Genomic DNA, 25,484 nt, shown 5'->3' on the forward strand with positions numbered 1-25,484 from the left:
CCCTGGTGCTGCTGGCTCTTGGGGCAGGAGCGCAGGGTTTTACCAAGAGAAGGAGGAGAGGGCAGCCTGAGTGGCTGCTGTGGGATAGCAGTGTCCCAAAGGGCTGTGCTGTGCCCAGGTTTTGCAGGCTATATAACACTTTTAAGGTTTCTCTGCCCCCTGGGGTGGAATGCCTGGAACTAAAGGATGGAACTGCTGCCTGGCAGCCATGTCTATTTTTCACACTTTTTGTCATGGCTGTTGAACATGTGTTTAGAGAGCCGGGGGCTTCACCAAGGCTCTGGGAAGGTCCCTCTTCACAGAGTTCTATTGCACTGGCGTCGAGGGCAGCACTGAACTCAGACTTAGTGGCAGGCACTGCACTGGGTACTGGTACAGAGGGAATGAGTTACCCATTCCTACTACCCATTTTTCAATAGGAGATCTTCGGCAGCTTCTGTTAGCCAGATAGTGGTGAGTTCAGCTGAGACATAACGTATTCTTGGGCTGCCCTGAGCACTTCCTGGTGTTCTAGAGGGTATAATGTGAGTGCACGTATGCAGTATTAAAATGAGTGGCTGTGTCAGGAAGACTGGGTGATTCTGCCTGAGTCTTTCTCTGGTTGCTGAGCACCTTCTCCATATTCTGGCCACAAACTCTGTGTGACCATGGTTGAATGTTACCTCTCTTGGGGACTTGTTCCCTGAAAAAATGAGGAGGAGGATCTCTGGAGTGCCTCCATCTCTGAATGACCAAGTGTGTGAGTAAGAGACTACGTAAAAACCTTCCAATGGGATGTCCTAGTTTGGGTGTTTGAAAGCAGCCTGCCAAGTTCCTAGCATGGGGAGAAGTGACCCTTGCTTATAGGAAGCCAGCATCAGAAAGACACAAGGCTGCTTTTTGCCAACTTTCCAAAAGATCTTTTCTCCCCAGAGCATGGAAAACTAACATATAGCAGTTGGAGTTGTGCCCTGGACATTGCCTGCTTGCTAAATGTAGAGCCACTTAGTCATACCCATGAAACAGATACCCCATGTCGTCATGTGTCTGCAGATAGCAGACTGAGCTTACGTTCTTGGTAGGACAGGGTGTGTCTCATACTGTTGCTGTTTTCAAATAAGCTGAGAATTTTTTTTAAAGAGTTTTATTCATTTATTTGACACAGAGAGAGAGGGAGAGAGAGGGAACACAAGCAGGGGGGAGCCGCAGAGGGAGAGGGAGAAGCAGACTCCCCGCTAAGCAGGGTGCCCCACCTGGGGCTGGATCCCAGGACCCTGAGATCATGACCCGAGTAGAAGGCAGACGCCCAACTGACTGAGGCACCCAGGTGCCCCTAAGTTGAGAATTTTTAAATGGAGAATCAGATTAGAAAAGTAAAAGATCAACTGGATCTAAGAAGTAGAAAAATAAGTAAATTAAAGAGTGAAGACTCAGGAAGAAGCTAAAAAACCAAGTCCTGTATTCTCCCCATTCCTTCATTGGGTGTGTGTCTGAAACTGTGTGTGTGCTTGGTATACATTAGTGATTGTGACAGATGTGTCCCTGCCCCTCCACAGCTCGCAGTCTTGTGGGGTGTTGGATGAGCTGAGCACTTTACTAAACAAGAGTTAAAATGTACAAGAAAGGAAAGGCCATTAAGAGAAGCACTATGCAACAGTAAACTCTAAAGTTACAGTTTAAAATGGTATGAAACAGAAGACCTAGACAATTTAAAAAATTACAAGTGATAAAATAAGCTATAAAAGGGGTACAAAGGCACAGACAGTCAGGAAACTGGGAGATACAAACACACACACACACACACAAGAATTCAAAGAAAAACCTTTAACTTGGGGCACTTGATAGGGATCTGAGGAGAAGACCTCTACCCAGAGTGCAGTGAACCTGCGTGTTGAGGAGTCAGAGTGTTTCCTTCTTTGCCTTTCCTGGTGGAGGACTCTGCAGCAATCTACAGGGAGTTAAGTGGTTCTTGGAGCTGGTGCCCACAGGACCCCAGCTTCTAAGTCCCTGGTCACTTGGTATCCCTTTGAGGAAGTGTGGCGTTTAACACTGCTGGCAAGTCTGTGCTGGGCAAAAGTGACACAGCCAGTTGGCTGGAAGAAGTCCCTTTTGGGGAAATGGGTCTGAAATCCCTTGAGAACTGCCTGGTTACCTATGGCCTTAGGGTGGAACAAGGTAGTGGAAACAGGAAGGAGGACAATGTTATACCTAGTATTTATCTAGCACTGATGAGGGGATGAGATCATGCCAAATGATAAAATGTCTTTATTGACTTTCTACGGTAGGTACATTTCAAATCCCTTTCCATACTTTTGTAGAGCAGCTTCATGTGTTTTTTCCTGAGCCTTTAGGGAGCAAGTGCTGTCCTAGAAACTGGGAGTGTGTAAACTTGAGTGACATGGGCCCCAGGAGGTAGAGGTGGACAGAGATGGGGCTGATGGCTGGGGTAGGGTTGGGGTGGGGCAGTAGCCCCAGGGGCTGGGATCTGGATGCCATTCAGAATATGCCAGACACATTCTGAATGAGTACAGGGCTTTCCAGTCCTGAGAAGGTGGTGAAGAAGACACAGAGCAGGACGTTCTGACTGTTCTAGGATTTTTATTAGTTGGAGATGACAGTACTCAGCCAAGCCCTTTACCTTCACGTTTCAAGTCTTCAGAGAGCACAGGCTAACATTACACATAACCTGAGTATCAGCCACCCAGCTTTGTCATACCTTGATGTTCTGTTTTGTTTTAAGATTTATTTACTTATTTTTTAGAGAGAGCACATGGCTCTGAGTGGGGAGTCTGATGCAGGGCTTGATCCCATCACCCTGAGATCATGAATGGAGCTAAACTCAATTGACTGAACCACCCAGGCACCCCTGTTCTGTTGTATTTTTGTAAGATCCTATTTTAGGAAATAAAGCAGTTATAAATTTCGAGACCCTTGTGGCCCTTTTAGAGCTATACCTACTTCCTTCATGCCCTGACTGCCTCTTTAACCCCTGGCAACCACTAATCTATTCTCCATTTCTATAATTTTGTCACTTCAAGAATATTATAAAAATAAAATGTAATACATATATATAATGTATGTATAAAAATATAGTATGTAACTTTTTAGGATTAGCACTGTACACTCACCATAATTCCCTTGAGATTCATTCACTTTGTCTGGTGTATCAATAGTTCATTCCTTTTTATTGCCCATTAGTATTCCATGATATGGATATACCACAGTTTGTTTAACCATTCATCCATTGAAGGACATCTGGGTTACACTATTTGTTGAAAAAGCTATTTTCCCTCATTGAATTGCTTTTGTCTCTTTGTCAAAAATGAGTTGGGCATTCTTGTTTAAATCTATTTCGGGATTCTAGGGGTGCCTGGGTGGCACAGTGGGTTAAGTTAGTTTTTGCTCAATTTGTGATCTCAGAGTCATGGGATCGAGCCCCACAGCATTCAGCATAGAGTCTGCTTAAAAGACTCTCTGTCTCTCAAATAAATAAATCTTAAAAAAAAATAAATCTATTTCTGGATTCTCAGTCTGTTCCATTGATGTATGTGTTTGTCTCTCCACTAATACAGTCTTGATTATTGTAGCTTGCCAAGTTTTGATATTGGGTAGACTGATTCCTCTTTTTCTTCTTTTTCAAAATTGTTTTTTGGCTATTGTAGTTCCTTTGACTTTCCATGTAAATTTTATTTTTTTTATTTTTTAAGATTTTATTTATTTGAGAGAGAGAGCATGAGCAGGGAGGAAGGGCAGAGGGAGAGGGAGGAGCAGGCTCCATGCTGAGCAGGAAGCCCGATGCCAGGCTCTGTCCCAGGACCCTGGGATCATGACCTGAGCCAAAGGCAGACGCTTAACTGACTGAGCCACCCTGGCACCCTCCATATAAATTTTAGAATGGTCTTGTCTATGTATACAAAATTTCTTGCTGGAATTTTGATAGAGGTTGCATTAAACCTTAAATTAGTTTCCTAGGGCTGCTGTAAAAAATTACCACAACCTTAGTGGCTTAGAGTAACATACATTTATTCTCTCATTGCTCTGGAGACCAGAAGTCCCAAATCAAGGAGTTGGCGAGGGGTGTACTCCAGTGGGCCCTGGGGAGGTATTTATTCCTTGTCTATTATACTTTCTGGTGGCTGCTGGCATTCTTTGGCTTGTGGCTATATCTCTCGAATCTCTTCCTCAGTGTTCATGTCCCCTTCTTCCTCTGTGGTGTGTATAATCTCCCTCTGCCTCTTATGACAATTGTGGTTAGATTTAAGGCCCACCTGGGTAATCTCCCTATGTCAAGATTCTTAATTTAGGGTCGCCTGGGTGGCTCAGTCATTAAGCGTCTGCCTTCGGCTCAGGGCCTGACCCCAGAGTCCTGGGATCGAGCCCCACATCAGGCTCCTCCGTTGGGAGCCTGCTTCTTCCTCTCCCACTCCCCCTGCCTGTGTTCCTTCTCTTGCTGGCTATCTCTCTCTCTGTCAAATAAATAAATAAAATCTTAAAAAAAAAAGATTCTTAATTTAATTAATCTGGGAGACTCTTCCTGTAAACTAACATTTATAGATTTCATAGTTTAGGACCTAGTATCTTTGGGTGGCCATTATTTAGCCCATTACAAATCTGTATAATAGTTGGCAAGAACTGACACCTTTACTGTGTTGAGCCTTTCACCATTAACACAATATGTCCCTTCGTTTGTTTAGATCTTTGATTTCTTTCACCAGTGTTGTGTATTTTTCAGTGTTTGAATCCTGTATGTGTTTTGTTAGGTTTACACCTAGCTATTCATTTTTTGAGTGATTGAAATGGTATTATATTTTATTTTTAAGATTTTATTTATTTATTCGACAGAGATAGAGACAGCCAGCGAGAGAGGGAACACAAGCAGGGGGAGTTGGGAGAGGAAGAAGCAGGCTCATAGCGGAGGAGCCTGACGTGGGGCTCGATCCCATAACGCCGGGATCACACCCTGAGCCGAAGGCAGACGCTTAACCGCTGTGCCACCCAGGCGCCCCTGAAATGGTATTATATTTTAAATTTGGTATCTACATGTTCATTTCTAGCATGTAGAAATACAAGTGATTTTTGTATAATTATTTTGTATTCTGTGATCTTGCTAAGCTCACTTATTCTAAGATTTTATTTTGTAGATTCCTTGGGATTTTCTGCATGGATGATTATGTTATCTGCAAGTAGGGACAGTTTTATTTTTTCCTTTTTAAAAAAAAAATTTCCTTTCTGATCTATATGCATTTTGTTTCCTTTTCTTGCCTTATTATTGCTGTCTAGAACTTCTAGCACTATGTCAAATAAGAGAGTAAGAACAGGCATCCTTGCCTTATTTCTGATCTTAAGGAGAAAGCATTCAGAATGTTACCATTAAGTATAATGTTTTCTCTATGTTTTTTGTAGATGCTCTTTATCAAGTCAAGAAAGTCCCCTCTATTCCTGTTTTTCTGAGAGTGTTTATCACAAATGGGTATTGAATTTTGTCAGGGACTTTTTCTGCATCAGTTGATACAATTATGTGATTTTGTTCTTTAGTCTGTTAATATGGTGGATTATGTTGATTGAATCTCAAATATTGAACTGGCCTTGCATCCCTGGAATAAGTACCACTTGGTCCTGGTCCTATATAATTCTTTTTATATATTGCTAAATTCTGTTTGATAAAGATTTTATTTTTATTTATTTTTATTTTTTTTATTAATGATTTTTTTTATCATGTTAGTCACCATACAGTACATCCCCGGATTCCGATGTAAAGTTCGATGCTTCATTAGTTGCGTATAACACCCAGTGCACCATGCAATACGTGCCCTCCTTACCACCCATCACCAGTCTATCCCATTCCCCCACCCCCTCCCCTCTGAAGTCTTCAGTTTGTTTCTCATAGTCCATAGTCTCTCATGTTTCATTCCCCCTTCTGATTACCCCCCTTTTCTTTATTCCTTTCTTCCCCTACCGATCATCCTAGTTCCTATGTTCCATAGATGAGAGAAATCATATGATAATTGTCTTTCTCTGCTTGACTTATTTCACTTAGCATTATCTCCTCCAGTGCCGTCCATGTTGCAGCAAATGTTGAGAATTCGTTCTTTCTGATAGCTGAGTAATATTCCATTGTATATATGGACCACAGCTTCTTAATCCAGTCATCTGTTGAAGGGCATCTCGGCTCCTTCCACGATTTAGCTATTGTGGACAATGCAGCTATGAACATTGGGGTGCATATGGCCCTTCTCTTTACTATGTCTGTATCTTTGGGGTAAACACCCAGTAGTGCAATGGCTGAGTCATAGGGTAGTTCAATTTTTAACTTTTTAAGGGACCTCCACACTGTTTTCCAGAGTGGCTGTACCAACTTGCATGCCCACCAACAATGTGGGAGGGAAGGATTTTATTTTTAAGTAATGTTTACACCCAGTGGGACTCAAACTCACAACCTCAAGATCAAGAGTTGCGTGTTCTATTGATTCAGCCAGTTGGGTGCTCCTGATAATGTTTTGTTACAGATTTTTGTGTCTGTTCATGAGTGATATTGGTCTGTATACTTACCCCCCCCTCTTTTTTTTGGTACCGTCTTTGTCTGATTTTCATATCAGGGTAATGCTACCTTCATGAAATGAGTGGGGGGGTGCTTGGCTGGCTTAGTTGGTAAAACATGGGACTCTTGATCTCAGGGTCATGAGTTCAAGCCCCATGTGTGGCATAGAGTTTACTTAAAATTTAAAAAAAAATGAATAAGGAAGTGTTCCCCCTTCTACTTTCTGGGAAAGATTATGTAGAATTTGAGTTAATTCTTTAAATACTTGGTAGAATTTGGTAATGGAGCCATCTCGGCCTGGAAGTTTCTTTTTGTGGGAGTTTTTATCTTTTTAGATGTTATTTATTCATGAGAGAGAGAGAGGGAGGCAGAGGCAGAGGTAGAAGCAGGCTCACCACCAAGCAGGGAGCCCAATACGGGGCTCAATCCCAGGACCCTGGGATCATGACCTGAGCTGAAAGCAGATGCTTAACCAACTGAGCCATCCAGGCGCCCCTTTGTGGGAGTTTTTAAATTACCAATGCAAATTCCTTAATAGTTTCCTTTAATAGAAATTGTTTGTATGATATTGGGTGAATTGTTGATAGTGTGTATTTTTTAAGGAATTCATCTGTTTTGTTTCTATTTGTCTAGACTTTTTTTTTTTTTTAAAGATTTTATTTATTTGACAGAGAAAGACCCAGCAAGAGAGGGAACACAAGCAGGGGGAGTGGGAGAGGGAGAAACAGGCTCCCCGCTGAGCAGGGAGCCCAATGCGGGGCTCGATCCCAGGACCCTGGGAAGGCAGACGCTTAACGACTGCGCCATGCGCCCCTAGTCTTTTTTTTTTTTTTTTTAAGATTTTATTTATTTGAGAAAGAGCAAGAGTGAGAGAGAGCTGGGGGAGGAGCACAGGGAGAGGGAGAAGCAGACTCCCTACTGAGCAGGGACCCGATGTGGAGCTTGATTGCAGGACTCTGGGATCATGACTCAAGCCAAAGGCAGATGCTTAACCTACTAAGCCACCCAGGAGCCCCAAAGCTTTTTTATTATCTTTATCTTTTTTTTTTTAAGTAATCTCTTGGGGCGCCTGGGTGGCACAGCGGTTAAGCGTCTGCCTTCGGCTCAGGGCGTGATCCTGGCATTATGGGATCGAGCCCCACATCAGGCTCCTCCGCTATGAGCCTGCTTCTTCCTCTCCCACTCCCCCTGCTTGTGTTCCCTCTCTCGCTGGCTGTCTCTATCTCTGTCAAATAAATAAATAAATAAATAAAATCTTAAAAAAAAAATCTCTCCACCCAATGTGGGACTCGAACTCAGGACCCTGAGATCCAGGTTACATGATCTACCGACTGAGCCAGCCCCTCATTAGTTTTTGATATCTGGATCTATAGTGATATCCTGTTTGATTCCTGATATTGGTAATTAGTGTCTTTTTTCTTTGTCAGTCTTACTAGAGATTTGTCAATTTTATAATCTTTTCAAAGAATCAAGTTTTTTTTTTTAATCGATTTTCCTATTTTAGTTTTCAGTTTCATTAATTTCTGCTCTTTATTCTTTCTTTCCTTCTGCTTGCTTTTGGTTTATTCTGCTTTTTTTTTTTTAAGGTTATTTTGGTGGAGCATAAGATTATTGTTTTGAGATTTTTCCTTTTTTTCTGGTGGATTTAGTGCTATAAGTTCATCTCTAAGCACTGCTTTAGTTGTGTTCCACAAATTTTAACATACCCCACAAATGTATTTTTATCTTCATTCAGTTCAGTATTATTTTTTATTTCCATTGATACTTCCTCTCTGACCCAAGGATTATTTAGAAGTATGTTGCATAGTTGAGTGTTTGGAGATTTTCCTATTGTCCCTCTGTTACTGATTTCTAATTTGATTCCATTGCGGTTAGAGAACACATTCAGTGTTACTTCATTTCTTTTAAGTTTTTCAGAGTTTGATTTATGGCCCTAGATACGGTTTTTCTGGATATATGTTCCATGGGCATTTGAAAAGAATGTATGTTCTGCTGTTGTCAGGTGGAGGGCTGTATAAATGTTGACTAGATCATCTTGATTGATATTTTTGAATTCTTTTGTATACTTGCTGATTTTCTTTCTAGTTGCTCTCAATTGTCGAGAATGTGGTGTTGAAGTTTCCAACTAAAATTGTGGATTTGTTTATTTTGTTTTCAATTCTGTCAGTTTTTGCTTCACAAATTTTATTGCTTTGTTGTTTGGTACATGTACATTTGGATTGTTATTCCTGGTAGCTTGATCCTTTTATCATTATATAATTTTCCTCTGTCTCTGGTAATTGTCTTTGCTCTGAAGTCTACTTGATCTGATATTGATAGAGCCTGTCTTGCTTTCTCTTAACGTGTGCATGTTGTATCTTTTTCTGTTCTTTTACTTTTCACCTATCCTTGTCATCTCAGTATTGGCATCTGTTGATTGTCTTCTTTAAATTCAGTTTGAGATCTTCCTGGTTCTGAGAGGGGGGGTGGGCAGAGGGAGAGGTAGAGAGAACCCCAAGCAGCCTCCGCGCCCAGCACAGAGCCTGATGTGGAGTTCAATCCCACAACTCTGAGATGATGACCTGAGCTGAAACCAAGAGTCAGATGCCTAACCAACTGAGCCACCCAGGCACCCTGATGAGTGATTTTTGATTGAAACCTGAACAGTTTTGTATTTTGTTCTGAAACTTTGGTTCTGTTTTACCTGATACTCTGGCAGGGGATGGGGAGGGAGGTACTGCCTGATTACTGGGAAGTAGAGATAGAAGTCCAGGTTCCTTACTCAGCCTTTATTTTAATTGAAGTATAATTAACACACAGTATTCTTTTTTTTTTTTTTGGCTGCATTTTTTTTTATTATATTATGTTAGTCACCATACAGTACATCCCCGAACACACAGTATTCTGTTAGTTTCAGATGGACAATATAGTGATTCAACAGTTCTGTACATTCCTCTGTGATCACCATGATAAGCATAGTCATCATCTGCTATTACAATATTGACTATATTCCCTATGCTGTACTTTTTATCTCCATGACTTATTTGTTTTATAACTGGAAGTTTGTATCTCTCTCTCTTTTTTTTTAAAGATTTACTTATTTATTAGAGAGCAGTACGAGCAGGGGGTGGGGCAGGGGGAGAAGGAGAGAGTGGAGCCCCAATTCAGGGCTTGATCTCAGGATGCTGAGATCATGACCTTAGCAGAAATCAAGAGTTGGAGGCTTAACGGCTGAGCCACCCAGGGGGCCCCATGTTTGTACCTCTTAATCACCTTTATTTATTTCACCCACCCCCCACCCACTTCCCCTCTGGCAACTACCAGTTTGTTCTATTTAAGAGCCCAATTTTTTTTTTTTTAAGATTTTTTGTTTATTTATTTGACAGAGAGACAGCCAACGAGAGAGGGAACACAAGCAGGGGGAGTGGGAGAGGGAGAAGCAGGCTCCTCACCAAGCAGGGAGCCCGATGCGGGGCTCAATCCCAGGATCCTGGGATCAGGCCCTGAGCCGAAGGCAGACGCTTAACGACTGAGCCACCCAGGTGCTCCTAAGAGCCCAATTTTTTTGTTTGTTTGCCCCATTCAGCCTTTTTTGACACCTGAAGGCTGGTGATGTCCTTGTTAACTGCTGGGTAGGAGTGAGAATTCTAGTTCCCTAGGCCTCTTTACCATTGAGCAGTGGTAAACCTTCTGACACCAGTTTTCCTCTGACACCAGACCCACAGGTAGTGGGAGATACTCCTGGTTACTGCTCAGATGGGCATAGAAATCTAGGCTTGGTTTCCACTGACACTGAGGGACTAGAGGAGTAAGCATGGAGGTGCATTGTTGCTGGCTGTTGGAGGTAAAAGTGCCAGCTCCCAGTGGGGATATCAGGGAGCCTTGTTACAGCCTCAGGAGGGTGGAAGTCTAAGGCTCTCCATTTGGCCTTTGCTGGCATGGGTTGGAGTGGGGCCATAGTTTTTTCTGTGATGTTTGGCTGGGGTAGAGCTGTTATTGTCTAAATGTTTTCTGTCTTGCTAGGCTACCCCCTTCCTGCTCCTTTGGCTAAAGAGAGCAGACTTTTGTTGGGACTCTTTTGTGTCATCTGTTGGCATTTCTGGGTTGCCAGCATCTTCAACTCCAAATCTGGGGTGTTTGAGGCAAAAAGAAAACCCAGGGGCGCCTGGGTGGCTCAGTCGTTAAGCGTCTGCCTTCGGCCCAGGTTATGATCCCAGGGTCCTGGGCTTGAGCCCTGCATCGGGCTCCCTGCTTGGCGGGAAACCTTCTTCCTCTCCCACTCCCCTTGCTTGTATTCCCTCTCTCTTTCTCTCTGTCAAATAAATAAATAAAATCTTAAAAGAAAAAAGGAAACCCAGGGAGCTCACCACTGTGTCTTTCCTTGAGTCCTGAGGTGCCTCACTCATCTGCCTTCTTCTCTTGACTTCTTAGAGTCTCATGTTGATATACGATGTCTAGGATTTTTTGTTGTGTTCAGTGGGAATCTAGGGGAAAAATACATCTACCCCATCTTCTTAGACGTGGAAGTCCAGTTTTTTTCTTTTAGGCTTTATTTTTGATGTCTTGTTAAATGAAATCCTTTGTTATCCTGACATTGTATTATATTCTAAAATTTTGGGATGCCTGGGTGGCTCAGTCAGTTAAGCATCTGCCTTAGGCTCAGGTCATGATCCCAGGGTCCTGGGATGGAGTTCCACATCCGGCTCCCTGCTCAACGGGGAGCCTGCTTCTCCTTCTCCCTCTGCCCCTCTCCCTGCTTGTGCTCTCTCTCTCTCTGTCAAATAAATAAAATCTTAAAAAGTAGGGCTAAGTATAACTGCTGTTTATGAGGTTATTTTCATAGAAAAATACGTATAAATCAGGAACACCTGGGTGGCTCAATCAGTTAAGCGTCTGCCTGCAACTCAACTCATCATCCTGGGTCCTGGGATCAAGTCCCGCATTGGGCTCCCTGCTCAGCGGGGAGTCTGCTTCTCCCTCAGTCTGCTTCTCCCTCTGCCTACCACTCCCCCTGCTTATGCTCTCTCTCTCTCTGACAAATAAATAAAAATCTTAAAAAATAATAATAAAAATTCTAAAGTTCTGCCTTTTACATTTGTATATCTAATCCACCTGGGATTTATCTTATTTATGATGGAGAAGTTAGGGAGGACCCTAATTGTATTTGATTTTCTACATAGATGGCCACTGGTCCTGGTGTCTTTGAACAGCTCCTTTGCAAGCTGATTTTGGGCTCTCCTTTTGGTTCCACAGTCCACTTCTACTCTACCACTGCAATGCTGCTTTAAATATAGTAGCTTTATGATAAGTCTTTGTTCGGTAAGCTAGGACTCCCAACCTTCAAAATTATTTTACTTGGGTTTTGACTGTCTCATGAATTTTAGTTCAAAAACAAAGTAGGAACAGGAATGGCAAAGTCAATAGCAAAAGAAAAAAAACCCCAACCCTGTTGGAATTGGCTTGGATTTGCATTGACTTTACAGTACACTGCCCACTTGAGTGACCTTGTTTTTTTCAGCAATATTATTTACTTTGCATTACCCCAGTCAAAAAAAATATCATGTGGCCCCTCAGCAGCTTGGCTCAGGGCAGGGCTTACTTCTTTTTTAGAATGGTAAATTGCTTATGACGACTCTGGTCACCTTGAGGATACCAGGCAAGTCCCACAATGCATCTGGGTGGCTGTCAGCCTCGGGGCAACTGTCCTGAGCTGCCTACTGAAGCAAGTCAGGGGTATGAGAGACAACGTGCAGGGTTCTAATCTCTTTTTTGGGGGTGGGGAGCAAGAAAGGCCAAATAAGTTTTGTTCACTGGCACTGAGTTTGCAAATATGGGTTTAATAAACCAGTCCTGTGATTAGTGCTTGGGGTGTGAGGAGTGGGCAGTTGCTGAACTTGTCTGTGCAAATACTTGGTCTTTTAGTCTCTTCAAAAGCATTGTTTTTTGGGGTTTTTTTTGGAGGGGAAGAGGCAGAGGGAGAAGGAGAAAGAGGATCTTAAGCAGTCTCCATGCCCAGCACGGAGCCAGTTGGAGGACTCGATCTCGCAACCCTGAGATCATAACCTGTGCTGAAATCAAGAGTTGGACACTTAGGGGCGCCTGGGTGGCACAGCGGTTGGGCATCTGCCTTCGGCTCAGGGCGTGATCCCGGCGTTATGGGATCGAGCCCCACATCAGGCTCTTCCTCTATGAGCCTGCTTCTTCCTCTCCCACTCCCCCTGCTTGTGTTCCCTCTCTCGCTGGCTGTCTCTATCTCTGTCGAGTAAAGAAATTAAAAAATCTTAAAAAAAAAAAAAAAGAGTTGGACACTTAACCGGTGCTTAACCAAGCCACCCAGGCGCCCCAAAAGCATTGTTTTAAGACTTAGTAATTGTTACATTAGCCACATTGTTTGATCTCTCTATACAGAAGAAAATTTTTTCCCCTTGAAATATTACAAAGTAAATTGGAGAGATTTTTGATACTTCATCCCTAAATCCTTCAAAATTAAGGATAGCCTCTTATAGAACCACACTGCTCTCATCTCACCTAAGAAAATTAACAGTAAATCCAATCTCCAAAATTCCCCAATTACTCCTTTTGAAGCTGGGCTTATGAATTTTTTGTTTCTTAAAGTTTTTTTAGTTTTTTGTTTTTTGTTCTAAGTAAATCCATATCCGGTCAAGATGCACACACTACATATGGTTGCTATTTCTAAATCTAGAACAGCCCCCTTGTGTTTAGGGGTGTCAGCATTTGGACAGACCAGGCCAGTTATCTTGTAGAAGGTCCCACATTCTAGATTTGTCTGATTGTGTCTTCATGACTCCTGTGTTTGCTATAAATTGGGAATTAGGCCTAGAGCAGCCCTGCCCAACAGCAAAATAATGTGAGCCACACATGTGATTCAATATTTCCTGGTAGCTACGTGAAAAAATAAAAATAAGAAGGAGGAATTAATTCCAGTAATATATTTTATTTAATACATTTCTTTATTTATCATTTATTAATATGTATTATTTACTTAACATTTTATTTAATAATATATTTTATACCCAAAATAATATCAGTATGTAATCAATATTTTAGAAGTATTAAGGAGACATTGTACGTTCCTTTTTTATGTTAACTTTTCAAAATTTAGTGTGTATTTTGCCCTTAATGGGCCAGCCACATTTCCAGTGCTTAATGGCCACATGTAGCTGGTGCCTCTATGGACAGCACAGGGTGAGACTTGATCCAACTCAGGGTAGATGTTTTTTTCAACACTTGGGGGTAGTAACTGCCTGTGTACAACTTGGAAACCATGGGGTTTGCTAAAGTCTGAGTCTACTCTCTTCTTTTTCAGGCCCTGGGATGGAGCAGGTGTACAGAGGGTGAGCACCCAGCTCTGGGACCAGGTCACTTGCCTCCTTTCTTAGTGAGACTGTCGGCTTGAGCAGACCCAGGCCGGGATGAGGATGTCTGCTGGCCTTTCACTGCTGCTCCCCATCTGGGGGAGGACCTTTCTCCTTCTGCTTTCTGTGGCCGTGGCTCAGTCCCATTGGCCTTTGGAGGCTGGCAGGGACTGGGAGAACCAGCTTGAGGCGTCCATGCACTCAGTGCTCTCAGACCTTCACGAGGCTGTTCCCACAGTGGTGGGCATTCCTGATGGCACGGCTGTCGTTGGGCGCTCATTTCGAGTGACCATTCCAACGGATTTAATTGCCTCCAGTGGAGAACTCATCAAGGTGAGACTGGATATAAAGCTTATATAAATGAGGAAGAATCCTCATCTGCATTTTGGTTTTAGTTGTTTTTTGTTTTTGTTTTTTTAGTTTTCCATTCTAAGTTCCAGTAATTCTGAGCTCAGTTCTTCCAGGACCTGTGCAGTTACCATGAGAGAGGGACAACTACTGATACTCACAGGGGGGCTCCCAGATATCTCCAAATAGCATCCTAAACTTTTATTGCTCCCGTTTTTGAAGGTGTTACCATTAAAAAGCCTGTACATCTGTGGTTTGGAAAATTTCATGGTCATAGGGGTAGGATTTGACGGAAGGGCTTATGTGTAGGAAAAGGTCTTCTTTCACTAACCATGGTATTAAACCCAAGAAATACAGAACTTTTAAATGATTTGAACCTGTTTTTATAAAATAAGGTATAAGAAATACAGGAGTTTTGCTCTCATTTGGTGTTGTATGTTTACTAACGTATTTGATCACCTAAGAACTGGTATTAGTACCCAGACTTCAGCCTTGCCCCATCTCCTTTGGGGAAGCAGTCCAGAGAACAAGGGGATCAGAGACCCATGTGATAGAAGAGTGTCTTGGCTGGCCCAAGATGGAAATCAGGTGAAATAGGAAGCTTTTGTGTCAAGAAGTACCATCCCTTTGTCTGGGGTTGTGGGTCCTTGGAATTTCCCCTGGATCCTGAGTGAGTTTGCACAGTGGCCACATGATGGGTTGGGTATACCCCTCAAGTTATGAACATCTTTTAGAGCAGAAGTCAACTCTTTTTCTTAGAGGGCCAGATAGTAAATATTTTAGGCCTTGCGGGCCATGTGGTTTCTATTGCAGCTCCTCAGCCCTGCCAGTAGTACAAAAGTAGCCATAGATAATGTGTAAATGAATGGTCATGAGCACGTTCCAATAAAACTTTACTATGGACGCTAAAACTAAAATTTGAATTTCATGTAATTTTCACGTGTCAAAAGATGTTCTTTCAATTTTTTTTCTCTCTCAATCATTTGAAAATGCAAAAAGTGTTTTTAGCTGATAGGCCTTACAAAAACAGGTGGTAGGCCACATTTGGCTATTGGCCTAGTTGTCCTATAGCATTCTTCCCCTAGAGGTGTGGCTTGAAAATGAACCAAAAATGTCCCAAGATTTGTACTTTGTGATGGTAGTTTTTATATCTCTTTTGCCTTTATTTTTTTTAATTTTTATGTTTTTAAAGAACCCATTTTTCTTTTCTTTTTTTTTAAAGACTTAACTTATTTGTCAGAGAAGAGAGTACAAGCAGGGGGAGCAGCAGGCAGAGGGAGAAGCAGGCTCCCCGCCGAGCAGGGAGCCCGATGCATCGGGGCTCCATCCCAGGACCCTGGGATCATGACCTGAGCCGAAGGCAGACTCTTCACCAACTGAGCCACCCAGGCGCCCCTCTCGTTTGCCTTTAGACTTCTGCAAACAGTGTTCTGGTTATCTGTTGGTGTGTTTAAACTGCCAAAAGTTAGTGGTTTAAAACTCCTGGTTTGTTTTGCTCACAATTTTGTGCCCAGGAATTCAGGGAGTCGGAGCTTATCGGAAACCTCATTTCTGCTTCACATAGTGGCTCATCTGGGGCCAGAGGGTCCACTTCTGTAAATGGCTCATTCATGGCTAACAAGTTGGTGCTACTGTTGACAGGGAGCTTAGCCAGGGCTGTTGGGCAGGGTCGTTGGTTCCTCTCCATGTAGACCTTTCCATGGGCTGCTTGAATTTCCTCACAGCAATTAGCTGGGTTCCAAGAGTGGGTATTCCAAGAAACAGGAAGTGGAAGCTGCCAGTCTCTTAAGGCTTGGCTTAGTAACTTGTACAGCAACACTTCATTGTACTCGTTGGTCAAAGCACACGCAGCCTGTGGTGGGTCCTTACCAACTTTCTCCTCTCTGACCCACAAGCCCCAGGCATCTACATTAGACATGGTCACAAACGCCATGCCACTCTTCCCACTGAGATGTGGATCTGTGCCGCTTTCCCTTGAATCTGGGTGGACCCACTCCTTATCTGCATCTTCCCTGTGCTCCCTTCATTTTCCCTGGTGTCCCCCTTCTCTTTAGGTCATGGCTTGTTCTCAGGGTGGCTTTCTGATCTCAGATCCTGGCTTAGTTCCACAGAGCTCATTCTAATTTGCAGAAGTTTTCCATGTCATCTTTGTAATGCCCCAGCAAGCCAGATGCTAGTCTGACCATTAGGAAAAGAAGAGTGGCAGTTTTGGAAGCACAGTCCTTGTCCACCTTCACATTTGATCTTCTGAATATCCAAACCCTGTAGTGGTTGCCCTTGTTCCAGTGGTCACTGGAATGTTTTACACAGATTAGTTTTGACGAGAGCTGCCTTGAATCAATACAGTGAGCTGGGTATTTGCTGTGTCTGGCAGAGAAATATTTAACAGGCTTATTCACCAGGGGAGTAAAGAGATTTTACTGGGAAAACAGGATTTTATGTGAGCACATTTATCTGTAGAAAGCAGACCATTTAGTAGCTGATCAGCCTGTAGAAAAACAGATGAAAATGTGTGACTCTTTGTTCCAGACAGTCTTACCATCAGGGTTGTATGGGGTGGGAAATCAGATCAGAAAGCGTGACTTCATATCTGGATCTTCGGTTTCCCTAGATGTAAAACAGATTAATAAATCTTTATATAAAAACAGTTGGGTTTTTTTTTCTCTTTGTAATAATGATATATAAATGTGTGTTGTAGAAAAGGGAGATAGAAAAATCTCTAGTGGTTCCTACCACTCAGAGTGAACTCTTCTGTCATTTTCTGTGTTCATGAGGAGCTGTCCATATCACACACACACAGACATCTTAGACCTGGAATCATACTGGCCATGTATTTTTTTTAATTTTTAATTTTGTTTTTTATGTATTTAAACTCAATTGACATATAGTATATTATTAGTTTCACAGATAGAGTTTAGTGATTCATCAGTTGCATATGACACCCAGTACTCATCACATCACGTGCCTTCCTTAATACCCATCACCCAGTTACCCCATCCCCCCCATCCGCCTCCCCTCCAGCAACCCTCAGTTTGTTTCCTATAGTTAAGAGTCTCTTACGGTTTGTCTGCCTCTCTGATTTCGTCTTATTTTATTTTTCCTTCTCTTCCCCTGGTTTCACCTGTTTTGTTTCTTAAATTCCACATGAGTGAAATTATATGATAGTTGTCTTTTTCTGACTTATTTCACTTAGCACAATATCCTCTAGTTCCATCCATGTTGTTGCAAATGGCAAGATTTCATTCTTTTTGATGGCTGAGTAATATTCCATTGTAGATATGTACCACATCTTCTTTATCCGTTCATCTGTTGATGGACTTCTGGGCTCTTTCCATATTTTGGCTGTTGTGGACATTGCTGCTATAAACATTGGGGTACATGTGCCCCTTTGAATCTGTGTCTGTACTCTTTGGATAAATACCTAGTAGTGTAATTGCTGGGTTGTAGAGTAATTTTTTTTTTTTTTAAGAGTTATTTAGAGTCTGGGGTGCCTGAGTGGCTCAGTTGGTTGGGCATCTGCTTTTGGCTCAGGTTGTGATCCTGGGGTCCTGGGATCAAGCCCCGCATCAGGGCTCCCTGCTCAGCGGGGAACCTGCTTCTCCCTCTCCCTCTGCCTGCCGATCCCCCTGCTTGTGCTGTCTCTCTCTGTCAAGTGAATAAATAAAATCTTAAAAAAAGAAAAGAGTCGGATGCTGTACCACCTGAGCCACCCAGGCGCCCCCATACTGGACATCTTTTTAGACCTACTTTTTTTTTTTTTTTTTTTTAAGATTTATTTATTTTAGAGAGAGAGCAGGGACAGAGGGAGAGGGAGAGAGAATCCCAAGCAGACTCCTGCTGACGGTAGAGCCTGACACGGGGCTTGATCTCATCACCCTGAGATCATGACCTGAGCCAAAACCAAGAGTCAGATGCTCAACTGACTACGCCACCTGGGCACCCCTAAACCTACCTTTTTTTATTCACTGTAGCTTGAGTTTCTTCCTCATGGTCATCCATGAGGACTTCCAAAGGTATCCATCACTACTACTACTATCATCCAAGCTACCACTTATTTGCCTCTTCCCAGGCTGCCTCCTTCTGTTCTTTTTTTTTTTTTTCCTTCAAGATTTTACTTATTTATTTGTCAGAGCACGCACAAGCAGGAGGAGTGGCAGGCAGAGGGAGAAGCAGGCTCCCTGCTGAGCAAGGAGCCCAACATGGGACTCGATCCCAGGACCCTGGGATCATTATCTGAGCTGAAGGCAGATGCTTAACCAATTGAGCCACCCTGGCATCCCGCTTCCCTCTGTTCTTGACCCCAGTCTGTTTTCCACACTGGGGCAAGAGATGTTCTTATCTTGGTAAAGCTTAAATCTACTAACACCTCCCCTTCCCCCAACCGTTACTGAGCTGCACTTAGGATCAAGGCCCATGTGATCTGGCCTCTGGCCTCCCCTCTCTCCTCTTTCCCTTTGCATATCATGTCCCAGCCATACTGGCCTCTTTCTTGACCCACGGACATGCCAAGCTCAGGGTCCACCCTGGCTTCTGGCACACACTTTTTTCAGCCTGGGTCCTGGGTGAGGGTTGGTCTTCTGGCCATTTTGGACAGGGCCAAGTTGCCTAATGAGGATTCACAGGCAGAGCATGGTCCTCTCCTGAGATCAGATGAGATTTGATAGTGTGGTTGTCTTTCTTGCTGTGACTGGTCAGGGGATGTGCATGGGGGATTGGTGATGGAATGTCAGTGTTTGCAACAGACTAAGCAATCAGTAGTCTATTGAAGGATAGAAAAGTGAGTCTCATGCTAAGTGAGCTGCCCTGGCCACCTAACCAAGCCTTGTTTGATCTGCGTGCCTCGAACCTTTGTGGTTACGCTGACTATTTCAGGTCGTGGCAAGTCTGGGACTCACAGTGGCAGAGGGTGTATTGCTTTGCATGAGCCACATGTGCCCATCAGGTAACATCAGCTTCCCAAAGCAAGGGCTTCCCTGTACTTTATACACCAGGCCACAAGGAAATAAGAGAAGAGGGGATCCACCTGCCTGGAGGGGGTAGCCCTGAGGTCCTGGACCCTCTATTCTGTCTCACGCCTGACACCCTTTTTTGGTGTCCGGACAGCCCTTGTTCAATTGCAGCTTGCCCAGCAGCTGTTACTTCCCCTGCTATTCTCTAGCTCTGCATCGAGAATACATTTGCTGTTATTGACACCAACTTAACTCCCAGATGGATTCTGTTGACCTGATGATGCCAGCGGGGGCTGGGGGATACCTCCAGGCCCAGGGGCCAGCATGACCTTCTGGAGAGACTTGTGTCCCAGGACTCCATTCTCTTCCTGCAGCCTTAGAACACTCTAAAGCAGGTGGTCCTTGCATGTGCTCCCTTGGACCAGACTGGATACCTGTATGTAAAGCTCACCCCAGGTCAGCTGTCCTTTGCCCTCACAGACGCCTTGGGACCCTAGAGCACCCTCCCTCCTTGTCAGAGTTTGTGTGGATGGGTCCCACAGAAGCCAGCTTAGCCTTTGTTGGCTAGATCATCACTGTCCCAAGTTGGCCACTGTATAAGTTACCCATCTTGACTCTTGCCTCCCTCAGGAGTGGCTCCAGTTCCCTGCAGATGCCTCTCCTCTGACTTGAGTGAGCGAGGAACTGGCTGAGGAAGGCGATTATGTGCCTGGAGACATTCTTGCCCCTCCTTTCTAGGGTGGTCAGGAGAGACATCATTACATCTCATGGAATGATTGGCTGCCCCTTCAGATGTCTCATTTTCATAGAGCCCGCAGGTTGGCTTTTCATTCCCACTTCCCCTTATCCTCCTAGCCTGGATACAATGTGGACTTTCCCTCAGCCCAAGATGTCGGCAGACTGGGAGCAGCCCTTCCTGGGACTGTGCTCTCAGCTGCTGGCGTGGGCCCCCAATTGTTCCCCTGAGAACAATGGGTACTCTTTTTGGCCAGGAAGGGGAACTCATGAAAGGACTGTTTCTTTGGATGCTTGAGAGCTTTGTGGCAACCCCGCCTGCATGAGATGAACTGCAGTTTCTTCCTGCCTCGAGTGGGTGTTCCCTGGCTCTGAATGGACCCCTTGTGAACACAGCACACCGGGAAATGCGGGTTGGCGAGGGAAGGCATCTTTGGGGGTGGGCTGGAAGAATGACACTTGCCTAGACACATCAACTCAAATACTTACTGAGGTGTAGACTTGACTTCTGTATTTAAAAAAAAAAATTATGGACAACGGCTGAAGGAGCATGACAAAAATAGATGACGTTGGGATTGGGGGACTGACTGATTCTGAGGATTTTTATTAATGGCTGTAACTATGCTAAGCTGTCCCTTTCGGGGGAAAAAAGATTAATTTTTGTTTTTAGATGAGAACAGTTAACATCAGGTAAAATGATTCCTAACTCAGACCTGAAGGGCACTGGCTGGACTGGACGAGTTATGTTCGGAATGTGATCCTGTGGCCTTGGCCTTTGTGGCAAGAGCTGTGTGCTGGTGTGAGGCTTGCATGTCTACCAAAGCTCGTCTCTCGTGGGTATGGCTCTGCTTTACTTGGCAAAGCAAAGGCCTCTTGTACCCACTTCCACCGTGGTTCCTCATCTTATGTGGGGACGGAGTTTTGGCTCTTTGATCTCAAACCGGAGGCTCTTCCGGTTGACCTGTGCCATCTCCCTGCAGCCTAGTCATGTGACTGTCCGTGTGTGTCATTTACAGAAGCTGAGCTTGGCCACAGAGTAGATTTGTGTCATTGTCATAGTCCAGGGCCCAGATACAGGATCACGCGGATGTGAGTCCGCACCATGGAGGCTCTGAAACTGGACTGGAGGCTCAGACTCCATCAGAGGGACAATTTCCTCTCTCCCTAGGCAGAGGAGAGCACATAGTAGGCCTGCGCAGAGGATGCCTTGATCACCTCATGTGTCAGTGCCTCTAGGGTGTTGTGTATGGTACTCAGCCATAGATGGCTCCCGGTTGGCCCAGCTTTGCAACTTGGCTGAGGAGTGGGGAACCCGAAAGGTCAGGAGCCAGTAACCAGGTCTGAGGGATGGCAGGGACTTTGCCAGGGAAGGCTGCTAGAGGCCTAAGTGGTGGGGTATCCCAGGGCAGCAGTCTGTGCCACTTTGAAATGGACCACTGAGGGGCACCTAGGTGGCTCAGTTGGTTAAGTGGCTGACTCTTGATTTGGGCTCAGGTCATGACTGCAGGGTCATGGGATCGAGCCCTGTGTCAGACTCCATACTCAGTGTGGAGTCTGCTTGTCCCTCTCCCAATTTTTAATTGGATTCTTTGTGTTTTGGGTGTTGTGTTGTATAAGTTCTTTATGTATTTTGGACCTAACCCTTGAATGGATATGTCATTTGCAAATATCTTCTCCCATTCAGTAGGTTGCTTTTTCATTTTTTTGTTTCCTTCACTGTGTAGAAACTTTTTATTTTGATTGTAGTCCCAATAGTTTATTTTTGCTTTTTTTCCCCTTGCCTCAGGAGATCTATCTAGAAAAATGTAGCTATGGCCAGTGTCATAAAGTACTGCCTGTGCTCTCTTCTAGGGTTTTTATGGTTTCAGGTCTCACATTTAGGCCTTTAATCCATTTTGAGTGTATTTTTGTGTACGTGTAAGAAAGTGGTCTAATTTCATTCTTTTGCATGTAGCTGACTGGTTTTCCTAACACCATCGTTGAAGAGACAATCTTTTTTCCATTGGATATTCTTTCTTTCTGTGTTGACGATTAACTGACCATATAACTGTGGGTTTATTTCTGGGTTTTCTGTTCCATTGATCTATATGTCTCTTTTTTTGTGCCAGTACCATACTATTTTGATTACTACAGCTTTGTAATATAACTTAAAGACTGGAATTGTGACACCTCCAATTTTGTTTTTCTTTTTCAAGGTTGCTTTGGCTATTCAGGGCCTTACGTGGTTCCATACAAATTTTAGGATTGTTTGTTCTAATTCTGTGAAAAATGCTGTTGGTATTTTGATAGGGATTGCATTAAATCTGTAGATTCTTTTTGGTAGTATAGACATTTTAACCATATTTATTCTTCCAGTCCATGAGCATGGACTGTCTTTCCATTTCTTTTTGTTATCTTCAGTTTCTTTCATCAGTGTTTCTTTTTTTTCCATTTATTTATTTATAAAGATTTATTTATTTATTTATTTATTTGACAGAGAGAGGGAGAGAGAGACAGTGAGAGAGGGAACACATGCAGGGGGAGTGGGAGACGGAGACGGAGAAGCAGGTTTCCCACTGAGCAGGGAGCCCGATGTGGGGCTCGATCCCAGGACCCTGGGATCATGAGCTGAGCCAAAGGCAGACGCTTAACCGGCTGAGCCATCCAGGTGCCTCATCAGTGTTTTATAGTTTTCAGAGTATAGGCCTTTCACCTCTTTGATTGAGTTTATTCCTAGATATTCTATTATTTTTGGTACAGTTGTAAGTGGGATTGTTGTCTTGATTTCTCTTTCTGCTGCCTCATTATTAGCATATAGGAATGCAACACATATCTGTACATTGGTTTTGTATCCGGCAACTTTACTGAATTCATTTATCAGTTCTAGTAGTTTTTTGGTGGAGTCTTCTATATATAGTATCATGTCATCTGCAGTAGTGAAAATTTTAGTTCTTCCTTACCAATTTGGATGCCTTTTTTTTCTTTTTGTTGTCTAATTGCTGTGGCTATGACTTCCAGTACTGTGTTAAATGAAAGTGGTGAGAACGCCCTCTTTGTCTTGTTCTGGACCTTTGGGGCCAAACTCAGTTTTCCCCCATTGAGTATGATGTTAGCTGTGGGTTTTTCATATACGGCCTTTATTGTGTTGAGGTATGTTCCCTCTAGACCAACTTTGTTGAGGGTTTTTATTATGAATGTATGTTGTACTTTGTCGAATGCTTTTTGCATCTGTTGAAATGATCATATGATTTTTATCCTTTCTCTTACTGATGTGACTTATCACATTGATTAATTTGCTAATATTGAACCACCTTTGCATCCCAGGAACAAATCCCACTTGATCCTGGTGAACGATTTTTTTTAATGTACTGTTGGATTCAGTTGGCTAGTGTTTTGTTGAGAATTTTTATATCCATGTTCATCAGAGATACTGGCCTGTGGTTCTCTTTTTTGGTGGTGGCTTTATCTGGTTTTGGTATTGGAAACTTGCTTTTTGATGAGGGATAAGTACTGGAAGCTCCTCTGTCCATTTGCTGTCTGTCCAGGCTTAGAATCTGATTTGTGGTGAGACATGTCGTTTGGGTTGCATGGAGTTTGGAACAGGTGCTATATCTTTATCAAACCGGTGTTTACTACGTTCTACTGTGTGAGAGAGAGGGCAGCAGTGAGGCAGTTGGAGAGAATGCCCCAGAACTGAACTGGGAGTCAGTTACTAGTTTCTGCTAATATAGACGAAAGAGTGACCAAAACCTTCACGCTTGGCAGTTCCCCAGTCATTGGTCATGGTGATTCATTGTGGGCATTGCCGGGTGGGTAGTCTTTGGAGCTCCATATGGGTCTGCCCAAGTTTGGTGGTTTTGATTCTTAGTTTTTGGATGTACTTTTATGGATCAAGATTTCTAAAACGGTGTGGGACAGTTGGAGATCTTGTTTTCCTCAGTGGTGGGCTTGCCTTCTATCTCAGAAGCATGTCTTCTCTGAGAGTTGCTGAAATTGGAAAGATTTCTGACTCTATATGAGCCTGTGAGCTAGAGCCTATGATCTTAAATCAGCCTTCTTCCTGCAGTTTCTGCCTCCTATAGGTGTTTCCACTGACAGCCTGAAGGCTTCCTTCCAAGGTGGCTGCTTTATAAGGTCAGCAGGCCTTGCCTCCCCCAATTCCAAGGTTATGTTGGTATTTGGTGATGGAGGGCTGAGTGATCTGAAACCCTGGGGGAGTCCCTGACCTGGACCAGCCTGTCACTCAAACATACATACTGGTGCTGATGAGCGCTTCACACAAAGCTCTGATTCCTGCCTCTTGCCTGTCATTCCTGCCATTAGGGTTAGTTGTGGGTGGTACAGCTAGGGCAGAAATCTTTATTTGACTCAGAGACCCCCAAGGATAGTCTGAATCTCATGTGCAAACGTGCCAGGATAGAGCACATCTGTTTGAGAACGAAGAGGTGAATGCTGGTCTTTGGTTTGCCCCTGCAGCAAGTTCTCTCCTCCCCTGGGCCCCTCAGGGTTTTCATCCACTCCTGGCAGACAGGTCCCAGGGACTTGTTTTCCTGTAGAGTCCTGGCTTTCCCTTCCTGTGGCCTCCCCACTTCCCTTTGATGCTTTGAGCTTCTGCTTTGGGGGATGACCAGGGAGAGAGGGCCCCAGTGTGTGCTGGGTCCAGGGCCAGAAGGAGACCTGGGGGGTGGGCTGTCCAGCTGTTGCTGCAGCAGCCTCACAATGCATACTGGGTGCTCCTCTCAGCCCAGACATGAGCAGGGAATCAGCACCCCCAGAGAATCCAGCAGCCTGTGCCTGGCCCTGTGATGTACAAGGAGGCCATCGTTTCCCCTTTTTACAGATGAGAAACCGGGGCTGAGCTTGGGTCAAGCCCCAGCCTGCCTGGAACCGGGATTCAGCCAAGGACTCCTGGAGATGGGGCTTCCTGTCGCGTCTGCTGTTGTTACAGGGAACTATGAGTCCTGGCTTGTCAAGGGGGCATCTCTTTCGGGAGGAACTTTCATATCCTGCTTCACCCTTAGGCCCTGAGAGGAAAAGCATTCTAGAGCGTGGGAGTTTTGAAGGCTTGGGAAGGTGTGTGGAGTTCCCGTGGGCAGAGGACCTCCCGGTTGGACAGGGTAGAGCAGGTGCTGCATTTCCGAGCATCCGCTCAGCTGAGCGCCCTCAGGAGGGAGGGACTGTTAGTGGAATCCGCCAGGGACTGCGGACACTGCCAGCCCCTTAGGCATTTTCAGGCTTCCCAGGTCAGGGGCTTTCCCCAAATGGCCTTGAAAATGCAGAGACACCAGCTTGCTTGGGACTTGGCCTAGTTTCCTTGTAGAGCTCGTATTTGTTTTGCTTCTTGTGGCCCTTTATTGAAGCGAATCACTGCCACTTAAACTGCTGTCTGGGCCTGACATTCCCAATACCAGGATGCTCAGAGATGCATGGATGTTAAAACTTTCGGGTTGGTACCTTTCCTTCCTGTCTGAGGAGTCCCCAAGACCCTGGGGACTGTCTGCTTCCGGTTTATAGATCCGGGTCAGACACCTGTTGTGGGGCAGGGCATGGCCTATGCTCCGGAATCCCGAGGAGCCCGGATCTGCAGAAGGAAAGGCAGAA

General features: G+C 44.2%; 1 protein-coding gene across 9 annotated transcripts in view; it reads left to right on the forward strand.

Annotated features, from left to right (window-relative positions):
• Positions 1–25,484, forward strand: part of DAG1 (dystroglycan 1) — a 68,227-nt gene that overhangs the window by 36,590 nt on the left and 6,153 nt on the right. For all 9 annotated transcript variants that reach the window (XM_034658326.1, XM_034658328.1, XM_034658325.1 and 6 more), the window contains one exon: positions 13,824–14,205. In XM_034658326.1, coding sequence (XP_034514217.1) covers positions 13,930–14,205 — 276 coding nt within the window. In that variant the 5' untranslated portion in view covers positions 13,824–13,929. The remainder of the gene's footprint in view (positions 1–13,823; positions 14,206–25,484) is intronic.

Source organism: Ailuropoda melanoleuca, chromosome 4, assembly GCF_002007445.2.
Source record: "Ailuropoda melanoleuca isolate Jingjing chromosome 4, ASM200744v2, whole genome shotgun sequence".
Lineage (NCBI taxonomy): Eukaryota > Metazoa > Chordata > Mammalia > Carnivora > Ursidae > Ailuropoda > Ailuropoda melanoleuca.